The sequence below is a fragment of the Pelodiscus sinensis genome, chromosome 22 (genome assembly GCF_052426305.1).
Source record: "Pelodiscus sinensis isolate ZL-2025 chromosome 22, ASM5242630v1, whole genome shotgun sequence".
Taxonomy (NCBI): Eukaryota; Metazoa; Chordata; order Testudines; family Trionychidae; genus Pelodiscus; species Pelodiscus sinensis.
The window spans coordinates 11,997,637-12,017,282 of NC_143073.1; the positions used below are offsets into that span (position 1 = coordinate 11,997,637).

The 19,646-nt window shown below is 56.7% G+C and overlaps 1 protein-coding gene across 3 annotated transcripts; it reads left to right on the forward strand.

The window, feature by feature from the left end:
• The first annotated feature begins 1,252 nt into the window (after positions 1 to 1,252).
• On the forward strand, positions 1,253 to 19,470 carry B4GALT3 (beta-1,4-galactosyltransferase 3). Of its 3 annotated transcripts, XM_075908031.2 has the most exons (9): positions 1,253 to 1,399; positions 5,828 to 6,083; positions 11,491 to 11,806; positions 13,892 to 14,127; positions 14,232 to 14,422; positions 14,923 to 15,045; positions 16,646 to 16,750; positions 16,886 to 17,582; positions 19,409 to 19,470. In XM_075908031.2, exons 3-8 carry the CDS (start codon positions 11,551 to 11,553, stop codon positions 17,550 to 17,552), a joined length of 1,578 nt encoding a protein of 525 aa, XP_075764146.2. In that variant the 5' UTR covers positions 1,253 to 1,399; positions 5,828 to 6,083; positions 11,491 to 11,550; the 3' UTR covers positions 17,553 to 17,582; positions 19,409 to 19,470. The 3 variants fall into 3 exon arrangements, with proteins under 3 accessions (XP_075764146.2, XP_075764145.2, XP_075764147.2); XM_075908030.2 differs by having other exon boundaries at positions 16,886 to 19,470; XM_075908032.2 differs by lacking the exon at positions 5,828 to 6,083 and having other exon boundaries at positions 1,263 to 1,399; positions 16,886 to 19,470.
• The last annotated feature ends 176 nt before the right edge of the window (positions 19,471 to 19,646 follow it).

Here is a 19,646-nt window from a genome sequence, read left to right on the forward strand (position 1 = left end):
CCTTCTTATATCTCTTTTGCCCAATATGGGAATTCTTTGTGTTCGGTTCAAACTTTTCTCACCTTGAGTGGGAAAAAAATACAAGATCCAAAATGGGTTTCAGCATCAGGAGGCCTGGCCGTATGTCTTTGCAGGGCCCACCACAATTTGGGCTTAGAAGACAAACAAGACTGTTCATAGGTCTTTGGTTTAAGTACTGAGCCATTATGTTTCTGGAGCATTCATAAGGGTCCTCATTAGCATGTTTAGAATTATAAATAGATCCACACTTCATATTTCTAACTTCACATACAAGAATGACACATGCATACAAACAGAATTTACAGATCCAGCAGATTGTAATATTACAATTAATATGTTACATGGGATATTTTGTCTAAAGTATCCTTGAGTTATGCATATTCATAAGCCAGTATTCATAAAGCATGGGGGCTGTGATGGGGCTATATAGAAATATGTGGTTTCTTTTGAGGAGGTTCAGATTTAAATGCAAGTAACTAGGAGAGTACTTCAAAGCCTTCCCCAGCTGCCTGTTGTGGCTCTAATCTTTGCCAACCCTTAAGGGCTGCCCCTAGATGCCAACCTCTGCACAGGGCACAGGAGGCGACACACCCAGGTTCTCTGCAGAGTAGCCACTGCATTTCTCTTGCAGGTTTCAGGGGTGCTGGCCCCAAAGACAGCAAGGTTTCCTTGAATCCCCCTAGGTTTCAGGGAGCTCTTCAGACAGCCATCTGTCTGGAAGCAACTGGGCTGGCTTGGGGGGGGCTGGGTGCTGGGCTGGTGCTGGGGGGGGCTAGGATGCCAAGAACCAGCCCGTCACTTGGGTCGCTGAGGGGTTGGGGCATTTAAGGGCCGGGGGGCCAGGACGGTGCGGGGAGGGGGGGCTGGTTGCTGCAGGCCTGGTGCTGAGGGAGGGAGTATGGGACCCAGGCTGGTGCTGGGGGGGTAGGATGCCAGGAGCCAGACCTGCGCTGGGGTCCCTGAATCGGGGCACTCAGGAGCTGAGGACCCAGGGAGTCAGGCTGGCAAACCAGGCTGGTGCTAGGGTGCCAGGAACCGGGCCAGGGCTGGCGTCCCTGGGGGGTTAGGGCCAGGCTAGCACAGAGGGGGGGCGGGGCTGGCGCGGGGGGAGGGGCCCTCAGGGGCCAGGCGGGAGGGGGGAGGCCTGAGAGACGGGCTGGCGCTGGGGGCGGGGCTGCACGGGAGGCGATGGCGCCGCCCAGCCCTATCCTGCGGCTACCAGCCCTTCCCAGGGTGGAACTTCGAGGTCCCGCCCCTTGTTACGTCACGGCAGGGCCCCCCCGCCCACCGCCGCCCCTCACCTTCCCCAAGATGGCGGCGGCGGCGGCGTCCCTGGCTGCCGTGTGGTGCTGAGGGACCCGCCGCCCCCAGTGCGCAGGTAGGTTCGGGGGGGACGTATGGCGGGTCTGTAGAGGGCGGGGCTGTGGGCAGTTGGTGGGCTGAGGGGGGTGGGGGCAGTTGGTGGGGGTGGGGGCGGGGCTTTGGGCAGTTGATGGAATGAGGGGGTGGGGGTGGGGGCAGGGCTGAGAGGCTATGGGCAGTTGGTAATGGTGAGGGCGGGGCTTTGGGCAGTTGGTGGAATGAGGGGGGCAGGGCTGGGAGGGGTTGGGCTGTGAGCTGAGGGGGGGGGTGGGGGCAGTTGGTGGGGGTGGGGGCGGGGCTTTGGGCAGTTGATGGAATGAGGGGGTAGGGGTGGGGGCAGGGCTGAGAGGCTATGGGCAGTTGGTAATGGTGAGGCCGGGGCTTTGGGCAGTTGGTGGAATGAGGGGATAGGGGTGGGGGCAGGGCTATGGGCAGTTGGGCTGAGAGGAGTGGGGGCAGGTGACAGGTTGAAAGGGAAGACTTGGGAGCAAATGGCATGGCTGAGGGGTGAGAGCAGGGGGTGGGGCAAGTGGCAGGGCTTGGGGAGGCTGCACAGGTGGAAATGAGGATGGGGGCTGATGTCAGGGCAGCAGGGGACAGGGTAGATAAGCATGGTGGTGGGAGGCTGAAAGGCTGCATGGATGGAGGTATGGGGGGGCGGCAGGAGGATGTGGCTGGCCTGGAGGGATGTGAACGAGTCAATGGGTTACTCAACAGCCAGCCCTGTGTGGGAGGGGGAGCTGAGGCCTCAGGGGCTAACTGTTTAACCAGTTAATTGATTACTCGGGATTTTACATTCATGTTGAGCTGGGCACTGCCGGAGCTCCCAGCCCTGATGTGTCCCGTTGGTGCTGGTGCTCTTGACCCAGAGCCTGTTGTGTGTCGGGCTGTGGGACTGGTCGGGGCAGGCAAAGGATCTCCCTGCAGAGACCAGTGGCACTCTGAAGGGTTGGGTGCTATGGAGTCAGGTGCAAGCCACCCAGCCCTGTCAACATGTCAGGCCTGGATGTTTATAGCCAATGCTAACTTGCCCATGCATGGGTGCCCTGTGGAACTCCCTGTTGCTGGGTCTGAGGTGGATACGCAAGCAGCTGAGGCTAGGAAGAGTCTGTATCTCCCTTAAGGTCTCTTCTGTCTGTAGTGGTATCTGCAGAGATGGGAATGACTGATCTCAGGTCATCTGCTCTTTGCTATGGGAATGAGGAACAAATCTTTCCTGTTCCTCCCACCCTGCAGGAGCCTGCAGGATTGGCTTTTTGCATTATGGGGCCTGCTTTCCTTTGGTGTGGCTGGTGCTGACCTCCACTCGAGGCAAGATACCAAATGCAGTGTATTCAGTGTGATCTGATACGAAGGCTTATGCAATTACCTGTGAGACCAGATCTGGTCAAATACATTTCTCCATGCACAGGGTACGTTTTTGCCTCCTGGACAATGGACTCTACTGAGCACCTGGAATGCTGCCAGAGCAGCCAATCTTATCTCTGTGTCATGTGCCCAGTGGCATCTGCGTGCTCCTTAGAAATGAAACTCCAATTCTGAGCTCTTAATTACATTCATGTTATACACCCCACTAACAGAGAGAGGGATGGGCCAGGAAAAGGAAGGCACTGTTTGCTTTAAGGGCCTGGGGAGACTAATGCACGTTAGAGAGAACTGGAAGCACTGCGCCTTCTGTCCTGAGAACAGACGCCAAGGAAGGGCGTGCGCAGAAGCACATGTCATGTTACTTTGTGAGGTGGCTTTTATTTCTGAAGTGTCCCTGGCAAGCACTGGCTTTATGTGGGGCTGGACTTCAAACGCCCTTGGGCATCTCTGAAATCCTCAGCCCAAGATGTTACCCCAGAGTTGCAGTGGCCACCGAATGCTCATTGTATGTGCACACAGGTCACACCTCTGAGGCTCTAGGGCAGTGGTCTCCAACCTTTTTAAGCACAAGATCACTTTTTGAATTCAAGTGCAATCCAAGATCTAACTCAAACCCAAATACCCTTGCCCCATCTCCTTTGTGCCCCTTTTCTGAGGCCCCACCCCTGCTCACTCCATCCTTCCTCCCTCCCCCACCTTTCCTCACCAGTCTGGGGCAGAGGGTTGGGGTGCAGGCTCTGGTCTTAGATTAAGGGATTTGGAGTGTGAGGGAGGCTCTGAGCTGAGCTTGTGGCAGGCAGTTGGGGTGTCAGATGGGGTTCTAGTTGCAGGCTCTGGTAGGGTGTCTGGATGCAGGGGTGCTTGGGACTAGGGCAGGAGCTTGGAGTACAGGAGGGGGTTCATGACTGGGGTAGGGTTTCAGGATGTGGGCACCAGCTGGACCCTGCTTACCTCAGGTGGCTCCTGGGTGGTGGTGCAGTGGGGCTAAGGCAGGCTCACCCCGGCTTTGGCCCTGTACCACTCCCGAAAGCAGCCAGCAAACTCCATCCCAAGTCCTGCTGTGCCCCCTCTCTGCTCTGTGGAAATAAGATATAGAGTGGGGCATCTTGATACCAGCACCCGTCTTCTCCCTGCCCTACCCTGCACAGAAAGCAGAGGCTCCTGAGGGGACAGTTCCAAGGCAAAGAGCAGGAGATGCACAGCCATCTGTGGGGGGCAGCTGAAGTGCTGGGCTTGGTAACCTCTTGGCAAAACCAGTTAGGTTCCCCTGTCAGAGGCTTCAAGATCTAGTAGATCCCTATTTACTGGTTGATGACCACTTCTCTAGGGTGTTTGGATGGAGCTGTCCACTGGTTCCACTTGCACTCGGATGGTTTGCCAAAGTGATGGCCTGGTGGGCCATGGGTGAAGGTGGCTGGCACTGTGCAGTGGACAAGATGTTAGCTGCATTGATTGGGCAGGGTGTGCAGGAAGCATTCACGGAATGGATTTTGGTGCCTTTGCTTTCCAGCACCTGTAACCTTTTGCCATAGACTCTTGTAAAGCTGTTGGGCACCATGCCCTTGAGCTCGGGAGATTTTGTACCATGTCTGCCTTGTTACCCTTGCCCCAGCAATGAACTCTCTGCTTATCTGAGGTGAGAGCATAGATTGCAGCAGGCCTCCTTTATTCGTGCCAGTGCAGTATGGGCTGCAGCCTGATCATGAGGCCCTGGTGGTCAGGAGTATCTTGAGTTCTAGCTGTGCCCAGACTGTGTAGCTGAGTTTCTGTGTGTGCCTGTTCAGTTCTTGATCCTGACTGGGTTCTTGGACTGCTGTTGACCATTAATATCCTTTTGGAGAGAGAATCCCAGGTCTCCCACTGACTTGCTAGGTGACTCCAGCACTCTTGCTTTACTTTTCCTGTTTGTTAAATTGAGATAAAGCTTAGCTATTGTGCATAGGACTGTGGAAAATGATTGATGCTTTGAAGGTGAAATTGTACCACATCTTACTCCTTAATAGCTTGGCTCCCTCATGTTTCTAGTGGAGAGCAGCTGAGTGCTGATGTTCCAGCTGCAGAGTCCCCAGTTGACCCAACAGCCGTTTGAATTCCAGGATCCTACTGACCAGAGCATAGTGGAATCTCTGGAGCCTGGCACATCTGCAGGGGAGGTGTCAGTTTTAGTGTTTTTCTTGCTTAGCTGGGATAAATTTGAATCTGCAAGGCTGCTCATCGTTCAGACATATTGATTAGCAGTGAAACTGAACCCACATTTACTGCTGCTGGGCCTCATTTTATTGAGAGCTCTCAAATTCCATATGCTGTGTTGGATGCATGCTGCAGCATTTTTTGACTAAGTCTATAAATATTTTTACCTAGCTCTCTTAAAACAGTAGCAAATCCCTCAATTATTCAGCCCCCTTCCCCAGATGTCTTGCGGCGTGTTTGCTTTCTTAGTACTATAATTTAAACCTCAGAGGATTGTCTGCAGAGATACGTAGTCTTTGTGTTCCAGCTCCATGTGGAGAGGAAATGTGCCAGAGACAGTACTCTTGCTTTGGAAAAAGGACATGTTTTAGATTAAGGACAAAGTGTCTTCTCTTTGAGTAGAGGGAAGATCACTGTGGCTAAGAGAGGACCTGCCTGGCCAGGTGAGAGAAGCATGTCAGCTGGATCTTTGAGACAGAGATTGGTGCAAAAACTGAAAGGGTTGACCCTCCATTGATTTGATAAGGCCTCAAAATTCACAACTCCATAGATGGGGGCAAAAGCAGCTCCTGGGGGGCACTAGTTGGGAGGTGGCAGCTTCATAGACTTCTGTTTCTAGCCAGAAGTGCTAGAAACACAAGCTGATTTGAACTGAAAGCAGCAGGTTGTAAAGATGGCCTTCTACCCATGCAGTTTCCTGCTAGCTGTGATGATAGCTTCCACTTCAGGATCTGTGTTCTGGAAGGAGAGATGTGGAAATAATGGAGGGAGGAAGAACAGTGCTCCCACTAAGCGCTGGGCCCTCTTCTGCCTTTCTGGGCTCCTACCTCCCCTGCCTTTCCAGGCTTGCCAGTGGGCCTGACCAGCTGTGTGCTGTTTTCCGCAGCACCCCAACTTGGGATCGGATGTCACCTCAGCACGTTTCCAGCTCGACGCAGAGACAGGATCTCCTTATCGGAGCAGACCAGTGACGTGACGAGTGACGGCAAAGGCGAGGCCATCGGAATGCCTAAATGGAAACTCCTGTCTCTTCATTTCACACCCAGCCCCCCACAGGCCATCCTTGCAAGTTGTGGGACTCTATTTTGAGACACACTGATGCTGAAAAAACTTTGGGGGTTGTGGTGGCTAATCAGCTGAATGTGAGTTCCCTGTGCAGCGCTGCAGCCTTGGATAAGTTGTATATGGCTGTTTAAACAGGACTGTACAGTAGCAATAGAAAGATTTTTTTAGCTCTGTATTTGGCACAGGTGCGACCACTAGTGAAATATGGTGTCCAGTTTTGTGTCCATAGTCAAGAAGGATGTTGTTAAATTATAGAGCTTAGAATAGATCCAAGAGCATGATTAAAGGATTAGAAAACCTGCCTTGTAGCAAGAGACACAAGGAGCTCAGTCTATTTAGCTTAACAAAGAGAAGGCTAAGGGGTGAGTTGGTCACAGTCTGTTACTTGGGGAACAAACATCAGTCTGGCAGAGAAAGGTCAAATATGCACCAGTGGTTGGAAATTGAAGCTAGACAGAATCAAAGTGGGAATAAGGCCTTAATTTTTAAGTGAGTGTGATTATGGTCGATTCTCCATCACTGGGCATTTTAAAATTAGGATGGGATTAGGGATGTTAAATATTGGTTAATTGAATAGTCGATTAACCTCATTAATTCTTATCAATTACTCAACTATTCTGTAGTACCCGGGGGGGGGGGGGGGGGGCTGGCAGCCAGTGTGCTCCGGCCCCACTCCCGAGGAGCCTCCTGCCACTCTGTGCTGCTGCCTCTGTATCAGAGGCAGCAGCGCGACATGCCAGACAGGAGCTGGTCCGCAAGGCGAGGCAGTTGAAAAAAACAGCTCCCCTTGTGAACCAGCTGCCTGTCAATCTGTGCTGCTGCCTCTGATACAGAACTGAGCCGGGCTGCCTACCTGCCTGACTCCCAATGCACTTTAAATGTAGAGCTGCAGTGGTGGTAAGTCCTGGACCCAGTGCAAGCCAGGACTAAGCTGAGCTGCTGGCCAGCCTGCTAAAAAATTTACTGGCAAGGGTGGGGAGGGAAATAGTCTATAGCATTAACCTATAAGCTTTTGCTTATCAGTTACAGTTAATTGACTACACTATTACATCCCTAGATGGGATGTTTCTCTAGATCTGCTCCAGTTCAAGTAAATATTTTGGGGGAGTTCTTAGGCCTGTGTGGTACAGAAGGTCAGTCTAGATGAGAATCCAGAGGAGAGGAACAAAAATGATTTGGGGTTAAAAAATCTGATCCACGAGGAAAGATTAAAGAAACTGGTCATGTTTCATATTGAGAAAAGAAGATTGAGGGAGGACCTGATGAGTCTTCAGATATTTTAATGGCCGTTTAATGGCGCCCCCTCCAAATGCCGCGAGCCCGGGGCCGGCCCCCCCCCTCCAAGTGCCGCAAGCCCAGAGCGCGAGCGGCCAATTCGCAGCGCTCCTGGGGCCAGCGCTCACCATGTGCCTGGGGCCGGCACCGGCACCATGCATGCACCAAGTTCCCGGGGCCAGGCCAGCCCTGACCACTTGGCGGGCCCACACAAATGGCCCCGCGGGCGCCATGGCGCCCGCAGGCACCGTGTTGTGGACAACTGATGTAGTGGGTTTAATCTGCAGCAAGAGAGATTGCAGTTAGATATTACAGAAAACTTTCTGATTCCCAGGGGAGTTCAGCTTTGGAGTTGGCTTCCAACGGAGGCTACAGAATCTTAAAGATTTTTAAGAACCAGTTGGACAGACCCCTTTCAGGTGTGGTCTAGGGTTACTTGGTCTTGCGTCCGCACAGGGGTCTGGACTAGAGGTCCTCTCAAGGTCCCTTCCTGCCTGATGGCACTACTCCCTTCTGGCCTTGGAATCTGCATCTTCTCCTGGCTGCAGTGGAGAAGACCAAGCATGGGTGTGGGTGGGGAGAAGGCCAGGCATAGGTGCTGCTTAGAGCTGAGGTGGGGTAGACAGGAGGAGTCACAAAGAAGTCTCTTGTGTACAGTAGGGATGTGAAAGTGTTACCAACCGATGAGCCTGTGCTCATCAGTTAACGTTTGTGGTTACACGCAGGCTCCCGGTACGCGCAGGGAGCTGACTGCCATCTCACAATGCTGCCTTTGGGGTGGCAGGCAGGAGTCAATACATGGGGGAATCAGCTTAAAAGTTGGCTCCCTGCGTGCACAGGCTCCTGGGGAGGCAACAACCACCTTGCATGTAACCGTACACAGTTAAGGACATGCATTTTAACATTCCTAGTGTACTGAATCCTGAGACACTGATAGGGCAGACTAGCTAGTGCTAGATGAGCAGAGTCAGGCAGGGGTGCTGGCTGATCCTAGCCTGTTGGAGTACTGACTAGGGATATTAAATATTGGTTAATTGAATAGTCGATTAACCTCATGAATTCTTATCAGTTACTTGACTATTCTATAGTCCTAGGGGTGGGTGGGGCCGGCAGCCAGTGCGCTCTGGCCCCACTCGAGGAGCCCCCTGCCACTCCGTGCTGCTGCCTCTGTATTGGAGGCAGCGACGTGGAATGCTAGGTGGGAGCTGGTCCATGAGGGGAGCCGGTTTAAAAACCAGCTCCTCTCATGGACTGGCTGCCTGTCGCCCCACACTGCTGCCTCTGATACAGAGTCAGCAGCATGGGGTGGCAGCAGCCCCTGTCCGATGGGAGGGTCTGAGCTGCCAGAACTGAGCCGGGCTGCCTACCTGCCTGGTTCCTAATACACTTTAAATGCAGAGCCACAGCAGGGGTAGGTCCCGAACTCAGCACAAGTCAGGACTGAGCCGGGCTGCTGACCAGCCTGCTCAAAAATGTCCTGGTGGAGGTGGGAAGGGAAATGCATGTAGTTTATAGCCTTAACCGATAAGCTTTTGCTAATCAGTTTATTGACTATCCTATTATATCCCTACTGATGAGAGAGATGTCTGGAGGGTGTTCTGAGGAAAATGAGGAAATAGGAGACATGTGAGAGTCTGGGGAGATAGGGTGGTTCCCTCTAAATCCTGGCAAAGCAGGTAGGAGCCAGGGCTGGGCCTTGGTCCCTGCACAGTCACAGAGCAGAGGAACGCCTGGAGAATGTGAGCTGAGGTGGAGTGAAGGCAGTGTCAGCAGTGCGGTGCTGCAAGGCAGTCGGTATCTGTGCAGACATAGGGGAAGAGGAGGAGGAGGAGGAAGGAAGATGCCATGGTACTGATTGGGGATGTGAGCATATATCCAAGTACACAGTTAACCAATGAGCCTGGACATTCAAAGTGGCACATTCAAGTGGCTGCATGGAGCTCCGTGTGGCTCTGCTGCTTTGAAGTACCCCCCCATATGATAGAGGCAGCAAGGGGAGGGTAGCGACTAGTCCTTCACATCCCTAGTATGGATGTTAAATATCGGTTAATTTACTAGACAGTAGTCGATGGAATTTCCATCGACTAGTCCATAGGCACTTTTGCTTTGAAATGCACAATCACTCCCAGCAGGGGCTCTTGTACATTTCAAAGGACGAATGCAGAAGTGCCTTCATGGAGCCCGCGGTCAGTGGGGGTCTCAGAGTCCCTCACTCACCCCAGACTCCATGTTGCGCTGCTGATTGCCATGCGGAGCTTGGGGTTAGCCCCAGCTGATTCCAGGCTCCGTGCAGCATTTCAGTGGAACTTGGTTGGGATCAGCTAGAGACAGATCAGCTGCGTTCAAAGGGACAGCGCTGCACAGCTGACCCTGGGATCAGCTGTACCGCACTGCCACTTTGAAGTATCCTCTCCCCTCCCCCTTTGCTGTTTCCATCTGATAGAGGCAGCAAGGGAAGGGGAATCGACTAGTCGACTGACTATCCAATAAGCTTATCAGATAAGGACTAGTTGACTAGTCGACTAACATCCTTAATCCCTAGAATGGAGCCCAGGATGGCAGCCGTAGAGCATCCATGACCCAGGGAGCAGCGCTCAGCTGGTGGATGGGAGGCAGCACAGGGCTAGATGACAGGGGCAGGGCTAGTGCTGTGGGGCTCTAATACTGGGGGGGGAGTTTGGAGTGGGGCTAGAACTGGGGAGGTCTAGGGGGTGGGGGGCTGTAAGAGGCAGGGGGCTGCTATTGGGGCGCACTGGGGCATCTGAAGTAGGGAATTAGCACTGGGAGCTCCGGGGATGGGGCTAATATTGAGGACTGGAGGTTGGCACTAGGGGAGCTCTGGGGCGTTGGGTGCAGTGGGGCTCTGGAAACAGGAGGCTAGCTCTGGGGGAGTCTGGTGGTGGGGCTGTCACTGAGGCATTTGGGATGGGGGGGCTCTGAGGGTGGGAGGCTGGCACTGGGGACTCTGGGGTCAATGTCTGGCTAGTGGAGGGGTGGGGGGCTCTAGGGGTTAGGGCTGGCACTGGAAGGCTTAGTGGGTCAGAGTGTACCCCGGTCCCCTGAGCTGCTGCAAACAACTGGCTTCAGCTGATGAAGCCGCCTACCACATGATGACTGCTGGAGCTTAAACCAGCAGTTTGCAGTGGCTCTGGGGCCAGGGACTTTTTGCAAATAAAATCTTACCAGTCTGTCAAAAGTGTGTGAATGGGTTTGCTGGTCCGCAGTATGAAAAAGGTTGGGAACCACTGGTAACTCTCTCACTAACATGCAGCCCCCCCCCCCCCCTCCCTCCTGCCTCTATATCAGAGGTAGCTGGGGGAGGGAGGGAGGCAGGTGCCAGTGTTCATGAGGAGCTGGCTCCTGCAGAGCTTTCCTCTCCCCCCCCTCCCCCGCCCCCCAACTGCCTCTGATACATAGGCAGCAGAGTGGGGCAGGAGCCGATACACACGGGGAGGAGATGCAGTTCCCTTGAGGAGCGGGAGATGGTGGATCAGCCAGACTGTCTCCTGCCAATGCAGAATGGTTCCGTGCAAGCCATGAAACTGTTCCTCTGAGGAAGGAGTGACTGACTGATTCGGTGCCCCAGCCTGGTGCTAGAGGATCTCGGGGACCCATGAATCTTTGCTAATCTGATGTCACTTCTCATGAAAGTCTGTCCCTGTCCAGACTCAGAAGCAGGCATTTCTGTTGCACTTTCCTCCACTCTCCCTGCAGCTGCAATATGGATTGTTTCACTCCTTTCTCTGAACTGCTGCTGCTTTCTACCCCAGACGTGGCTGCATCTCCCCAGGGTTAGCGGGGGGAGGAGCAGATTTTGGGTATCCTTCCCGCAGGCTGAAAGGTGCTGTCCAAATGCCAGTGAGAGTTCACAGAGTACTTTGATGGGAGGGCAGATCTCCACTAGGGCCTGTAATTCTTAATGGCATTTGCCAGCCGGTTCCTGGGCCGGGAAGGGAACAGGCTGTACTGCACACCTGCTGCGCAAGAGGGGGAAGGCTTGGCCATGTTCATGTCACAAGCTGATTTCTCCAGCTAAACCACAGAGACTAGCCTGTTCCCCGTGGACAACCAGCTCTGCTGGGTAATACCAGGTGTGTGCTTCCCCAGAGGAGTTGGGGAGCTGCATGCTACTTCCCAGGGCAACTTCCTAGGGCAATCCCACAAATGACACCTCACGCAGTTAATGTGTGGCTGTGTGTGTCTTGACAGCACTAACTGGAGACGCTACCTGGCGCTGCTTGCAGGGAAGGAGAGCTTTCTCCTGGCATCATGATCCGGAGACTCTTGGATCGGCCCTGCACCTTGGCCCTGCTCATCGGCTTCCAGTTTGCCTTCATGGTGTACTTCTCCTTTGGCGGCTTCCGGAACCTGACCTCTATATTTGGCCGTGACACGAACCCTGTCTTCGACTACTCCCGCACCCACGATGTGTACACCAACCTGAGCCGCCTCCTGCCCCGGCTGCATCCAGGAGGTGGCCCCACAGGGTCCCTGCCCTATTGTCCTGAGCGCTCGCCCTACCTCAGTAAGTTGTACCCTGGGTGAGGGGCAAGAGGAGGAGCCCATTAGGGCGGTAGAGGATTGGGGAGGAAGAGGCAGAGAGTCCTGGCAGGGATCGATGGGCACAGGCTGGGAGCCCTGCAGAGGAGAAGGGGGAGGGGAATCGGTGGGGTGCAGACAGGGAGCCCTGAGGGACAGTGGAGTGGGGTTCACTCAGCCTTTCTGTAGCATCATTTGTCAGGCACAAGCCAAACTGGCTTTTGATCGAGTCCATGATTTTCCAGCAGGAAGAACCCATCCCTCATCAGTGGGGGCAGAACAAGCTGTGATAGGGAGTGAGCACCCCAGAGGCAAGGTGTGGGGAGGTGGGTCGCACATTTGTAGGCAGGACAGGACCAGGGGGGAATGGCTGTGCTGTGTCTCCAGAAGGTCAAGTGGTTACATGCTACACAAGACTCCTGCCCTCCAGCTGCTCTGCTTCTGTCTTGTCTTGTAGCTCTGTGTCAAGGGGAAAGAGGTTCTGGGGAAGAGGTCTGGGAAGGGCAGCAGACACGCCCTTTGCGCATGTGGTTGAAGTTTGCCTCTGGCCCCCCAGCAGCATGACCCTGTGTACCACAGAGCTGCCGGGGCATTCAGCTCCTGCATAGCGCTGACTCCAGATACTAAGGGGTGTGTCGGAGCACTTGCATATTTAAACATGGAGAGAGCTTTGGAGTCCTGGACTGTCTCCCATCAGAGGAAGGTCAGGAGAGAACCTTGTGCCAGTCTGAGTGGAAGGAAGCAGGGACCAGCCTGGGCCGGGTGGCTCACACTGCAACTTGAGACATTGCTCCTTGTTCTGCCATCCATCACTACTGAGAACAGCTTTTCTCCATCCTCTTTGGAACATCCCTGCAGGGAGTTGAAGGCTGCTATCAAATCCCCCCTCGCACCTCTCTTCTGTAGACTAAACAAACCCAAATCCCTCAGCCTCTCCTCATAGGTCATGCGCTCCAGCCCCCTAATCATTTTCGTTGCCTTCTGCTGGACCCTCCCCAATGTGTCCACATCCTTTCTATAGTGGGGGGGGACCCAGAACTGGATGTAGGCATGGGAGTCCCAGCTTTGACATCCTTCTATAGCCCAGCCGGCACAGCAACACTCTGTCCTTGGGAGGGCTGATGGAGCCCTGCACGGGGACTGCCTGTCTCCTAGATAAGCTGTAACTCTGCAGGCCTGTCTGCTCTGCATTGCTTCACAGGGGTGTGCTGGGGTCCTTGGCTAGTTTAGTGCCCCTCTGTGCAGTGCAGTGCTCTGTCCTGGCTGGACATTGGCCTTCTCCCCAGAGGTGGCTACATAGAGCTTTGGGGCTGTGGGTGCGGGAGGGACTTTGAATCCCAGGGTATTCCCCTGCTCCCGGAACTGCTTGCAGCTCCAAAGGACTTAGCTTGGGCTCCTCTTGGTGTGAATTACCCCAGTACGCTGGCTCTGGCAGGGAAAGGCGAGAGCTGGAGAAATCCTGGACCCTTGCCCCCATGCAGCTGCTGTTGGAGGGAGGCAGAGCTGGATGTTGGGGGCGCATGGCCTGGCTGTCTGCTGAAGGATGAACCTGAAGGTTATTCAACGGGGCTCACAGCAGCCGTTCACTCTCTGGAGCCTTGTGCTTCCCCCATGTGATATAAGGTCCCCTCAGGCATTACCCAGGTCTGCCTGAGCCTGCCTGGCAGGTTGCTCTCTGGCAGCCGACCAAGTGAGTCTCCAACCCCGGGCCTGCTGAGTGTGGTGGAGGGGCATGCCTTAACAGTGGCCACGTGGGGAGACGTTTGGGGCAGTAGCCATGTGAGCTGAGGGGTCCAAGTGGCCAGTGCTGGTGGGGGCAAGATGGACGTTAGCAGAGAGGCTGTGTAGTATGTTTGGATGGAGATGCTGGTGCTGACGTCTCTGGGTGTGTGGGCAGGCCCTGGGGCTGCAGTGTGGAGGGAGCTGAGGTGTGGCCTGGGTAAGTAGGTGTTGGGGTTGGAGAGTGGTATGGGCCTCAGCTGGGTAGGCTCTGGGGCTGCAGACCCTTAGACAGTCTGATGGGCTGTGGGTGTGTCTGTTCCTGATGCCACCCATGCTATTGCCCTGGCAGTTGGCCCCCTGACTGTCAGCTTCAGTCAGACGCCGACGCTGAAGCAGATTTTAGAGAAGAACCCGGCCGTGAAGGAAGGGGGCAGATGCCAGCCCTTGACCTGCGAGGCCCGCTCCCGTACGGCTGTGATCATCCCCCACCGCAACCGGGAGACACACCTCCGCCACCTCCTCTACTACCTGCACCCCTTCCTGCAGCGCCAGCAGCTGCAGTATGGCATCTATGTCATCCACCAGGTGGGTTTGCGCTCATCCTGTGCCAGGCTGGGGCACTGTACTGGGCATCCCCACTGGCCCGGTGCACCTGCCCTGTCTGAGCTCCTTGCACTGTCCTGCTGCAGGCTGGGAACGCCACCTTCAACCGGGCCAAGCTGCTGAACGTGGGGGTGAAGGAGGCTCTGAAGGATGAGGAGTGGGACTGCCTCTTCCTGCACGACGTCGACCTCATCCCTGAGAACGACCACAACCTGTACACCTGCGACCCCTGGAGCCCCAAGCACGTCTCCATCGCCATGAACAAGTTTGGCTACAGGTGAGGTGGCACCCTTCTGCCCCCGGCCTCCTGCCACACGGGCTGACTGCTGCTGGACACCATGGCAGAGAATCTGACTGAAAACAGCAGCCACCACGGGCAGGTGTTCCTCAGTCCTATTGTTCTGCACGTGGGTTGCCCTGCCGGCCTCCCCGGCCTCCCCCACCCACCGCTGTTCCACTCTGGGGATGTCCTGGCAGAGCCTCTGTGACCCCCTGCTGTACCAATCTCAGTCACCCTGTCAGAGCCCTAGATCCTGCCCTTGCAACTCCCTGCTTTTCCACGCCTGGTGTCATGGTCAGTTAATACCAGCTGTGCTGGTCAGCACCATGGCTTATTGCAGCTGCACATCCTTCCCTAGAATGCCAGCCTGAGCCAGCATGCCCAGAGCAGGGACTGGCTCTGGATTGGTTCCCTGAGGGGCGGAGATGCTGGGGGTGATCTCTTAGCCCTGATCCCACCTCAGGCCATCACAGTCATTCTTCTCTTCTCTCCTCCAGCCTCCCGTATGCCCAGTACTTCGGCGGTGTGTCGGCGCTCACCCCAAATCAGTATTTGAAAATTAACGGCTTCCCCAACGAGTACTGGGGCTGGGGCGGGGAGGACGATGACATTGCCACCAGGTGAGTCGCCTCCAGCTCCTGCCCTGCACCTGTGCCCTGGCTCTCACCCTCTCTGCTGTGCTCAGTGTATGACTAGCAGATTTGTCCCCACCCTCTCTGCACTTCCTCCTCTACCTAGACACAGGCCCAGCGCCCGCACAGCTGGCCATGCAGAGCATTGGGGGGCCAGGGAATCCCAGCTGCTCTGCGCTGAGCCATGGGGTTGGGGAGCAGGACTTGGCCCACACCCCCTGCTCATGCTGTTTTTGTCTCGGGGAACATTAACAAGTTGAGGGGAGTAGCTGGCCTAGGGGGCGGGCATCAGGCACTTTGTCTGGTGCAAGCCACCTTGTGCCAGAAACCTGTCCTATTCTTTGGGATCAGTCATGCTGCCCTGTGCAGGAGGTGTGACGGTGCCCTGCCCCACTGGGGTGCCTCACCTCAGTGCACACCAAGGCGGAGACTGTGCTCGGCCCATCCTGCCTTTTGTTCCTTTGGCCTCAGGCTGCAGCCTTCAGCTGCTGGCTCCCTGAGCATCTGCCCTCTAGGCTGGGAGCCTCCTCTCTGCCCTCTAGGCTGGGAGGCTTCTCTGCTGCTATCCTTGGCCCTGGGGCAGTGTGCCAGGGCCCGCCGTGGCTGGTGCAGCCACAGAGCTCTCAGGCAGGGCCTGCTCGCTGCAGGGCTGGTGTTGCTGATGGCAAGGAGTTTGTGGGCTCTGTTCTAGCCTGGGCCAAGGGGCTGGCAGCGGCATCTCTGGCTGGCAGCGCCTGGTGGCAGCACGTCTTTCTGGGGTACCCCACTTCACAAGCTGGGCTCCAGCAGAGGCTGAGCTTGTAGTGCTCCTCTGGCCCTGTCCCCGCGTCCCACCAACCCTGTCTCATTGTCAGCACCACTGTGGTCCATGGCTCTGTCTCATTGGTCCTTGTACACTACTCCCTCCCCATGGTCTGTGGCTCTTGCTTCTGCTGTGCTTCCCCCTCCCTGGTGGTCGGTGGCTCATTGGCCCTGGCTCCCTCCTCACCGGTGGTGTGTGGCTCATTGGCCTTCATTCTCCCTCACCCCTAGTGGTCTGTGGCTTTCTCATTGGCCTGGTGCGCCCCCCTGTGGCCCTGGCCTTCTCTCACCATCTCTCTCTTTTCTCCGCTCCTGGCTCTCGGGACTCTTTGCATGTTCATTTCTCACACAGGGCCATTGCAGCCAAGCTCAGGTAGGTCCAGCACCATGGGAGCGTGGTGGGGCTGTAGCTGTAGCCGAGCTGGTGGGGTGAGGCTGAAGCACTCTGCCTGGTGCCCTGGTGGAGCAAGCGTGTGGTCCCTTGCGGCTGTGCTCTGCTGGGGCTGACCTGGCCCTTCTGGACTAGTGAGCGGATCCAGGGCCTGCAGCCTGCACAGGTGCAGCTGGCTCCTGGGTGCCAAGGGTGGAGAACTGGCTCCTTGGTAGCCGGCGACAGGGCTCTTCCCACAGCAGGAGCACAGCTCCTCTGCTGTCCCCAGGCCTCAAGGAGGGGCTGCCTGGCACCTTGTGCGCAGCTGGAGCCAAGTCCTGCAGCCTGCTGCCCGTTGCCATGGCGGTGAGCACGGGCGGATGGGCGCTGCTCTGACACGTGCTCTCCTGTCCCCAGGGTGCGTCTGGCTGGCATGAAGATCGCGCGCCCTCCCGTCTCGGTCGGCCACTACAAGATGGTGAAGCACAAAGGCGACCAGGGCAACGAGGAGAATCCCCATCGGTGAGTGCGCTGTGCCCCCCCACCCCCCGGCCCCCCCGCATGGTGGGGAGGTCACATTGACTGGACTGATGAGAAGGCTCCTGGAGGGTGAGGCCTGGGCCGGGCCCCCGCACTGACTTCTCCCCCACCTTGCAGGTTTGACCTACTGATCCGGACACAGAGGACGTGGACGCAGGACGGCATGAACTCGCTCACCTACACGCTGCTGGCCAAGGAGCTGCATCCCCTCTACACCAACATCACTGCTGACATCGGGACCGACCCTCGGGCACTGAAGAGCAGGAAGGGGCCTGTGCCTGGCTTCGGGGGGCAGAAGTACAAGAGTGGGATCAACCACGAGTTCAGGCAGGAGATGCTGCGCAAAACGCACTCTGCCAAGCTGCCCTGGGCCAGGGCAAACTGGTGGGAGCAGCCTCAGAGATCTGGACAGGATACTGTCCTGGGAGCACCCCCAGCACCCGAGACACAGAGCAAGGGGCCTGGAGCCACTGCAGACCGGCTGGGGGGGAGGAAAGGGGCTGCACGGGACAGTGCCCAAGGGGGACCAGTGGACAGCTCTGGGCCTCAGCATGGAGCCCCTGGGCAGGGTGGAGCTGCTCAGGGCACCCAGCCAAGTGCCAGTGTCCCTCCGCGGAGCCCTGATGCATCGCAGCAAGGCCGCAAGCCCTCTGGCAAGGGGAAGCCTGAGTCTGGGGAAATGGATGTGATTGGGGCTGCCCCACAGGTCCTGGCACGAGGGCAGCTCCCCAAGGCCCCCCAGACACAGTGGGACAATCAGACCTTGCTGCAGAGTACCCGCTAAGCCGAGTGGGTCCTGGACATCAGGAATGAGGTGGGGCAGCCCTAGCCATGCTCTGAGCTGGGTCCTTCCCAGCTCCTGGAACAAACCCCCTGGTCATGTTGAACTGGAAGCTCCCTAGTGCCAGGAGCGGACACGTCTGCAGGGTGGGCCCTGTGTAAGCTGAGTCTGGTAGGCCGAGGCCTGTCCTCAGTGGGACAAGGCTCCACAACCAGTGCCCCATCCATTGGCACCTTGGTCTGCAGCCTCAGCACAGGCTGTGGCATGGAGTCCTTCTGGCTGGGCTGAGACACAGAGACAGTTGGCCACTTGCTGGCTGGCCTGGCCCGGCCCGGCCCAGGGAACCATCCTGGTGGGCAGGAGAGCTGGGCAGAGCCTGGTAACATGGGAGGCAGGGGCTAGTTTCCAGCAAGGGGTGAGCTGGGCTGTGCTGGCATGTGCTGCATCGTTGTGGTGGGGCCCTAACCCCCGGGTGGGGTTACAGCGGGTTCCACTGAGCTCCCTTGCTGGCAGGCTCTTGCAGGAGAGCAGCAGGGGCCTGGCATTGCCCTGGGCACTAGCTGGCTCATGCGCTGGGGGCCCCCCGCAGGCTCTAGAATTCTGTTGCTGATGGGGTGTATGGTCCAATTGCTGGTCAGTAGCTGGAGCAGGCTTGGCCTGAGTGCCAGGCCCAAGGATGCCCACAAGCAGTGTTCTCAGGGGCACTGAGCCTCAACCTCTCCCACCCTGCTGGGCTCCTGATGAGCTGAGCCAAAGACCAGTGCTGAAGTGGGGCAAGTCCATGCCTCCCCCACTCCTCCAACCTGAGCCACGGGGGGGAGGGGGTAAGGAAGCCCAGTTCCTGCTGTGCCCTGGAGCTGGGGCCCAGGGCTTCCTAGGCTGAGCCAGAGAAAGCCCCTCACCTGCTCAGTCTGCCTGACTGGGGCACTCGAGCTGCAGCAGGCACTGCCCCAGGGTAAGCAGTGCGCTCCTCTCGGGGCAATGCATGCTGCTGCTGGCAGGCCCTTCGCTCCTGGACTGGCTGCTGCGCCCTTGCCAGGCTGCTGAGTGGAAGCGGGTTTTTCAGAATGGGGAGGGGGCTGGTCTCTGACCTTTTCCCTGGAGCTGTTTACCTTTCAGTGCTGGATTTACATGCCACACTGGCCTCCAGCTGTATTAATCCTCAGGGGGAGGAAGGGAGATTGGCTCCCTCCCTTTCCAGGGGTGAGTTATCCCTCCTCCCTCCCCTCCTTTCCATATTCCTGACTCTCCTGGCCTTGTCCATGGCTGCTCTAGCACGGGCTGTGCCTGAGCCAATTTCATTCCCCCAGTCCCTGCTGTGGCCCATGGGGGCCAGGGCATTCAGCACCAGCAGATTCCATTGGAATTAGCTGTGGCCTTGGCAGCCGGAGTCTGCTGGGACTGCAGCAACCAGGGCAGAATCCCAACTGGTGCTCCTGCTCTGCAGGGCAGGGGTTTGTGGCAACGCTGCCAGGGGGCAGCTGGAGCCTTAGCCTCCCCTCCCTGCCCCCTGTCATCAGGTGATGTCAGTGCTGGGAACCTCTCTTCTCCCCCCCCCCATGGCAGGATCTAAGGGCCACAGCTGGGATTCCTCCCCTCCCCCTGCTGTCTGGCCAGCTGTAGCCCCAGTGGCAGCCTCCTGTGAGTCTGTGAGGTCAGCGTGCTGCTCACTGCACTGTGTGCCAGCTGCTGCAGGCTGATCTGCACAGCTGCCCTGTGCACCTTCCCCCCAGCACTAAATTCACTTTAAGGGAGGGGGGAGGGCTGAGCCGACTACTGGGCACCTCCCTTCCTGCAGGCTGTGCCCCAGGGGCCTGGGCCCTGTAGTGACTGACATTTTGCTGTGGTTATTTATTTAGGAATCTGCTCACCATGCCTGGCTGCTGCCCGGAGATTGAATAAAATGTTTGGTCCTACAGTGGCCCCCTAGCTCATCCCTTTGCACCACCCCCACCTGCCTGGCTGTGGGAAGGGCAGCTCAATTCTTAGTGCTGCCACATCTGGACAGGGCCTGTAGAAACCAGCTGATGCTCACATCTCTCAGCTGTTTTGTGTCTGGCTGCTGCGGCACTAGCTTGTTCAGTGCAGGGCCCCAGG